At 48.1% G+C, this 6,819-nt stretch overlaps 2 protein-coding genes across 2 annotated transcripts in view; one reads left to right on the forward strand and one right to left on the reverse strand.

The window, feature by feature from the left end:
* LOC112102891 (apoptosis-inducing factor 3-like) overlaps positions 1-2,330 on the reverse strand; it is a 13,923-nt gene extending 11,593 nt beyond the window's left edge. The window contains exon 1 of the mRNA XM_026656570.2: positions 2,209-2,330. The gene's annotated coding sequence lies outside the window, so the exon portion shown is untranslated. The remainder of the gene's footprint in view (positions 1-2,208) is intronic.
* A 4,178-nt stretch (positions 2,331-6,508) lies between these two features.
* The window catches only part of TLCD2 (TLC domain containing 2), a 5,148-nt gene continuing 4,837 nt past the window's right edge, over positions 6,509-6,819 (forward strand). Inside the window, exon 1 of the mRNA XM_026656613.2 lies at positions 6,509-6,787. Coding sequence (XP_026512398.1) covers positions 6,606-6,787 — 182 coding nt within the window. The 5' untranslated portion in view covers positions 6,509-6,605. The remainder of the gene's footprint in view (positions 6,788-6,819) is intronic.

The following is a 6,819-nucleotide window of genomic DNA, read 5'->3' on the forward strand; positions in this document are numbered from 1 at the left end:
TGTTTGGGCTTTGCTGATTCACTGAATGGGGTGGGGCCAGCTAATTGGATTTGGAGCCAGGATGTAGCTGGTTCTGCAAGCCATTGCAGTGGGAATGCTCCCTGTGTTACCACAGCTGGCTGAAAGCCCTCATGTTAGCTATCGGATGGCAGTGGGCCAGCAAATGCAGAATTAGCCAGTCTGCTCCTGCACATCCTTCTGTCTTAAGCAAGTGGTACAGACTGATGCTGAGCACTGGAATTTCTCTATTTACTCTGTTGCTTGCAGGGGGTATGATGAGGGCTCCATGTAGGTTGCTTCACAGCCCATTGAATTCTGTGGCACATGGAAACTAAAATTTGTCACAAGGCCCCCTCAGGCCTTTAGCAAACTGGAAATTCTGTGGTGGTGGGACGTTCGTAGAAAAATATCCAGAAAATTAATGTTCATTGCATGATCTACTGTATAACAGCATTCATTGTCTTATGAAATGCTTCTTTGTGGAAGTTTTCCCACATATTTTAGACTTCTGATGCATTTCCATTTTGCTGCAAAAATCAGGATGCCTTCCTGCAGAACTTAGGGTGGTATGCCATAGCCTCGCCTTCTGGCTGCTGGAAGGAGGAAAGGGGGCAACCAGATCTGGAGTGCATGGATGGTAGGGAGCAGGTGGACTACAGAACATTCAAGGAAGATTCCAAAAGTCTGGGAGAAGCAGGGGAATATGGACTTAGAATATTTAGCTTCCCGGCTGTCCACAGTGATCAAACAAGGAGGTAGTGGTGACTGCTTGAAAAGCTGGGGTGGGGGGAAAGATTGGCAACTCTGGTTTAGCCAAGTTGAGCTTGAGATGATGGCTAGACATCCGCAAGGAGCAGTCAGCGAGACAGGCAGAGATTTTAGTTTAAACAGAAGGAGACAGCTTGGGAGTAGAGAGGTAGCTGTCAGCATAGATGTGGTAGTTGAATCTGTGTATGCAGATGGGCTTAAGGTGTAGAGGGAGATAAAGTAGAGAAGGGGTCCAAGGATGCAACCTTGTGAAGGTCCCACAGAAAGTCAGCGGGTAGATGAGGAGGATCCTCTGAAGGACGCACTGAAAGAGTGACCAAGAGAGGGCAGAGTCAGGGAAGCCAAAGGAGGACAAGGTTTCAAGAAGAGCTGACTGTGGCAGAGGTAGCTGGTAGGTGAAGGAGGATGAAGATGAAGTACTGGTTCTGAGTTTTGGCTTGGAAGAGGACATTAGACTTGCCCACCTCCTTCATAAACGAGATAGAATTCTATCTGTGACTGTGGAGGAGAGGAAGCAGGGAGCACAATAGGGCAGGTGATTACAGCACAATCACCACAACACCAAGATTGCTGCAGTAGTTGGTCTAAATGGAAGTGTCGCACCTGTGACACATATTAGTTGTTTAGTGCAAACAGTGACCTTGGCTGTGCACAATATAACCAAACAGGGCTTATAGCCTGAAAGGCACCTAGGAGTAGAGCTGGGAGAATAACTGATTTTTCAGTTTTGTAGCTGACCTGAAACATCGATACGAAATGACATTTGGGTTGGTCCAAAACAAGTATTTGTCATTGAAACAAAAAAAGTTGAAAATTTAATTCTGGTTCGACGATTCATTTTGTTTAGTTTCATATTTATTTTGTTTTACTTTTTGGAATACAATTGAAGCAAAATTCAAAACAAAAAGTTATCTTGAATAGAAAAAAAAAGTTTCATTCTGAAAATGTAGAATCAAGATGTTTGGACTTTTTGGGTGCCAAAACAATTTGGCACAACTTACAGAAAATTGTAAAATGTTTCAGTCAACCCAAATATGCATTTTTCAGTTAAAAAAAAGTTTTGGTCCAATTTTTTTGCCCAGCAGTACTTAGGAGCCTTGGCGGTTTAGTTTTGCTGCTGTCTTGGTAATCAGTAAGCTAGAGACAGAGCAGATAGCAGAGGCCTGTGGGATTAAATCAATTTTTTCCCTCCGGGGAGTAGTCCCTGGAGGAGGCAGCGAAGCTGCTTCGAAGTGAGGTCTGTGGTTGGTGCATCAAGGGAGATGAAACATAAACAGAAGCAGATTGATTCACTGCAGAAAGAGGTGCAACTAACTCTTACAGGAACAACAATTTAACTCCTGCGACAGCTACCTCAAAAACCTGGCAATGGAACACCCACCCAACACAGATGTCATTATCATTTCCATTTACCTACAGAAAGGCATTATAAATACTCACATGAGCCCAGAAGTGTTTTTTCTCACCAGAACCGAGAAATTGCAGCCTCCTGTATTGCACCTGATGTGTGGAACTGAGGCATTCACTTCTCAAGAGAGACAAGTCTGACCCTATCTCCTGCAGCCAACGCACATCTGGGTTGTGGCTCTCAACAAGTTACACAATATCCCTGTCAGTCACAAGTCACAGGAGGTCTGTATCCTGGCAACCAGGCATTATGCTCCTCCCCCTTTGAGAAGGCTGGAGTGTGTCATTGCTTTCATAGGTAATGAGGGGGAAGGTTGTGGGGAATGGCTGAGCCAGAGTTCAAATCCAATTTCTATCATTATTCTGCTGCTGTGGCTAATTAAATTAATTGACTTGAGCTGAAAAGTGCTAACTGAAGTACAAAGGCTTATCAGCTAGCTGGGGAGGGGGATGGTATAAAATCTTGATATTTCATCATATGCAAAATAGTTCCAAAAACAAGACTATACAAATGCAATTTCTCTCCATCTCTTGGGGTCACGTTAGCCTCTTTCTGAGCCTTTGCAAAGGCCCAGCACAGTATATTGTATTACTCAGGACTTTGCTTGGCAAGCTGTTGGTATCTGAGGTATCTGTACGGCACCTGTAACCATGCAGTCTGATTTTCCAGACGTGCTGAGCCTCTGCGAGCTCCCCTTGAATGTAGTGAGAGTCTCAGGTGTTCAGCACCTCTGACAATCTGACAAGCAAGCACTAGCTACAAAGTGCTGCCTCTGACTGGATGAGACCCCTGGCTCCGGGTGATTGGTGTTCAATGAAGAGCTGAGGGAGAGTTTGGCCACCAACATGCCACATACCCCACCCACCATGCCAGCTGCAGGCCAGGCTGTGCACTACTTTGACTTTGGTGTAGCAGTTACCCGCTGGGGAGGGGGAATAGAAAACTGTTTGCCTCTCTTTCTGAGCCAACGTGTCCCCAAGCCTTTAACTTTCAAAAGCCAAAGTTTCCAGGAGAATGTTTCTGATAACCACAACCCAGATACCGGGCCCTACAGGGACTACTTTCCACCTACGCCCCATCACATCCCCCACTCACCAGTGTAGGGGCATGAGCAGGAAAAGGGGAGGTATGTCTGCTACACTGCGGACTCCATCTGATCCTCTGCTGGCATCTGGAGGCTCTGGGCAGCTGAGCATAGAATCATAGAACTGGAAGGGACCTCGAGAGGTCGTCTAGTCCAGTCCCCTGCACTCATGGCAGGACTAAGTATTATCTAGACCATCCCTGACAGGTGATTGTCCAACCTGCTCTTAAAAATTCCCAATGATGGAGATTCCACCACCTCCCTAGGCAATTTATTCCAGTGCTTAACTACTCTGATAGTTAGGAAATATTTCCTAATGTCCAACCTGGACCTCCCTTGCTGAAATTGAAGCCCATTGCTTCTTGTCCTATCCTCAGAGGTTAAAAACAATTTTTCTCCCTCCTCCTTGTAACAACCTTTTATGTACTTGAAAACTGTTATCATGTCCCCTCTCAGTCGTCTCTTCTCCAGATTAAACAAACCCCATTTTTTCAATCTTCCCTCATAGGTCATGTTTTCTAGACCTTTCATCATTTTTGTTGCTCTTCTGTGGATGATCTCCAATTTGTCCACATCTTTCCTGAAATGTGGTGCCCAGAACAGGACACAATACTACAATTGAGGCCTAATCACAGCGTAGTAGAGCGGAAGAATTGCTTCTCATGTCTTGCTTACAATACTCCTGCTAATACATCCCAGAATTATGTTTGCTTTTTTTGCAACAGCGTTACACTGTTGACTCATATTTAGCTTGTGATCCACTAGGACCCCCAGATCCCTTTCCTCAGTACTCCTTCCTAGGCAGTCATTTCCCATTTTGTATGTGTGCAACTGATTATTCCTTCCTAAGTGGAGTACTTTGCATTTGTCCTTATTGAATTTCACCCTATTTACTTCAGACCATTTCTCCAGTTTGTCCAGATCATTTTGAATTTGAATCCTATCTTCCAAAGCACTTGCAACCCCTCCCAGCTTGGTATCGTCCACAAACTTTATAAGTGTATCTCTAGGCCATTATCTAAATCACTGATGAAGATATTGAACAGAACCGGACCCAGAACCGATCCCTGCGGGACCCCACTTGATATGCTCTTCCAGCAGACCTTCAGTCTGCTCTACTTTACACCAGGGACCAAACTAGCACCCACTTTAAAGTCATCTTTGGGTCTTCCCTATTTCTGTCCTAAACTTAGCTCAGCTTGGCTGGACCAGAGGATCTGGACCCATATTTTCTATTTGTGAACAATCACTAATTTTACCATGGAGAGAGCAAGTGCACTGTCATGTGCAAAACTGTAAGTACACATTTCTTTTGGTCACAAGAGTTCCAAGACCAATTCCACATCTGCTCTAACTAATGATCCTGGTCCACAGACTATATAAGCCCAGGAGATGGATATAGGTGCTAGGTTATTTCTCACAGTGCCAACAAAAACAGTTTTGGGGCTCTTCCCTTTGGCTATGATCCCAGGTGTGAAGCAATTTTACTGCAGGATGTGTCCGTTTAAGTATCAGTGATTATTCTGCAGCAGTGACTTCCCACAAGGAAAAAGGCATGGGCCTTCCAGACCCAAAGCTATTATCAACTTCAGTAACATTAGTTCCTCGATACAGTTTGCGTGTAGATAGACACTGTGGCATTCCAGTGAGGAAGACATGTCAGATCTGCTTGCTACCTCTCTTGGATACTGGAGATGGAAGAGGAGTACTGGTTATGGTTAGGAAAGAAAAAGGGTGCTTAACTAGGACAAGGAAGGATGGGAATTCTCCATATGGAAGCAACTTACTATTATTCCAACTCTAAGCACATGGCTAGGGCATGCATAAATCAGGAGGTGTGGGGGAAAGTGCAGCCAGAACCAGAGGAGATGGTTCTGAAGGAGACGGAAAAGGGGCTGCAACCTGGCGCACTCCAGGCAGACGTGCGCCAGGGTCTTCAGTCCATAGCTGGAATACCACAAAGTTTCCCTGTCTAGTCACATCTTCCCAGATGTCTCTTTCTGGAAAAGGTGACTTACCCCCAATTCTCACTTCAGCATGTAACAGAGTTTAGCCAAACCTGGACGAATGCTCCAAGTGCCTTGTATTTCTATTAATATACTAAAAGAAGGCAGTAATATATGGAGGAAGCTGCCAGCCATGGAATGTTTCCCCTGTTCACAAGCACGAGTACAGAGCTGTGGTAAGGGCCAATGGAGCAGGCTGACAGATGAAATGAAAATACTTAATTGTAACCGTACATAGCTAAAGAATCCTTCAACATCAGATAGTATCGCTAGTTTCTCTTTCTTCCTAGCTGATAAAGTTCTTTAGGAATCGTGTCTAGGCGTTTGTAGACCACCTGCTACAATGGAGTCCTGACCCTGACTGTGCCCCTGGCTGGTCCTCCCAATCCCTATGGTATTGCCAACCCTCAATGTGAGGGGGGAAATTAGCCAGGCCCCCAAACATCATAAGCTTGTCTTAAAACTTGTGAGGTTTTCTAAAATAAGAAATGTTGGTTTTGTAGGTCATGTTTTCAATTTATTTCCCCATGACCATGAGGGCTAGAAACACACTGTATGTATGGGAAAGTTTAAGTTCTCATTGACTCATTTGGCTGCAGGCACTGGAGCTATAAGAAAAAGACCAAAGATTAGGAAGCTCATAATAAAGCGCTGAGTTGGCAACACTGCAAATGTGAATAGAATGTGCATGTGTAGGTGTTAAGAGCCCTTTCCCCACACCTGTGTCTATGATGGGAGACTCTCAATCTCCCTGGGCCAAGCGCCTCACCAAAGGGGCTCAGTGTCTGGGCACGGACTGGCGCCTAGCACCACAGGCCCCATTTTTGGTCGGTCCTTGGGCACTGCCCGAAGAGACACGAGTAATAATTCCAGCGTGGGCTCTGGCCCGGCTCCCAGGGAATCGCGGAGATGCCATGTAGCTTCCCTAGTTGCCACCTGCACATAGCAACCAGCCCCAGCGCCGGGATCCCCTCCGCTGCCGGACAGTGGAAGGGGACGCGCCAGCCGGGCGGTTTCAGGGCGGGCGTGAGAGCCCCTCGCGTGCCCCGCGGCGCCCAGAGCCGGCGGTGCCCAAGCGGAGATCCCCGGCCCGGCCCGGGCACACCCTAGGGCGGGGCCTGCGTGTCGCGTGGAGGGGCGGAGCCGCTCCGGGCCAATGGGAGGCCGCGGCAGCGGGAGTTTGTTGGGTGGTTACAAGAAAGTTACACAAGGCTCGAAGCTGCCGCTGCCCGCGGCCAGGCGCGTCCCAGCGCGGGGAAGGAGACGTCGCCCCGGCGGGGACCCCGGTCTAGGGCCCGCACTAGCCTCCCGCCGCGGACCGAGCCCGGCGGCTGCCCCCATGGGGCTGAGCCCGGGGCTCCTGCTCGTCGGCGGCTCCTTCGCGGCGTTCCGGCTGCTGAACCGCGGGCTGGAGCGGCTGGTGCCTCCGCCGCGCCCCGCGCTCCGCAACCGCTGGAAGTGGCGAAACATCTGGACCTCGTTCGCGCACAGCCTGCTGAGCGGCGCCGGGGCGCTGCTGGGGTGAGGGGCCGCGGGGCGCTGCTGGGGTGAGG

Source organism: Terrapene carolina, unplaced genomic scaffold (assembly GCF_002925995.2).
Source record: "Terrapene carolina triunguis isolate 2854851 unplaced genomic scaffold, T_m_triunguis-2.0 Scaffold231, whole genome shotgun sequence".
Taxonomy (NCBI): domain Eukaryota; kingdom Metazoa; phylum Chordata; order Testudines; family Emydidae; genus Terrapene; species Terrapene triunguis.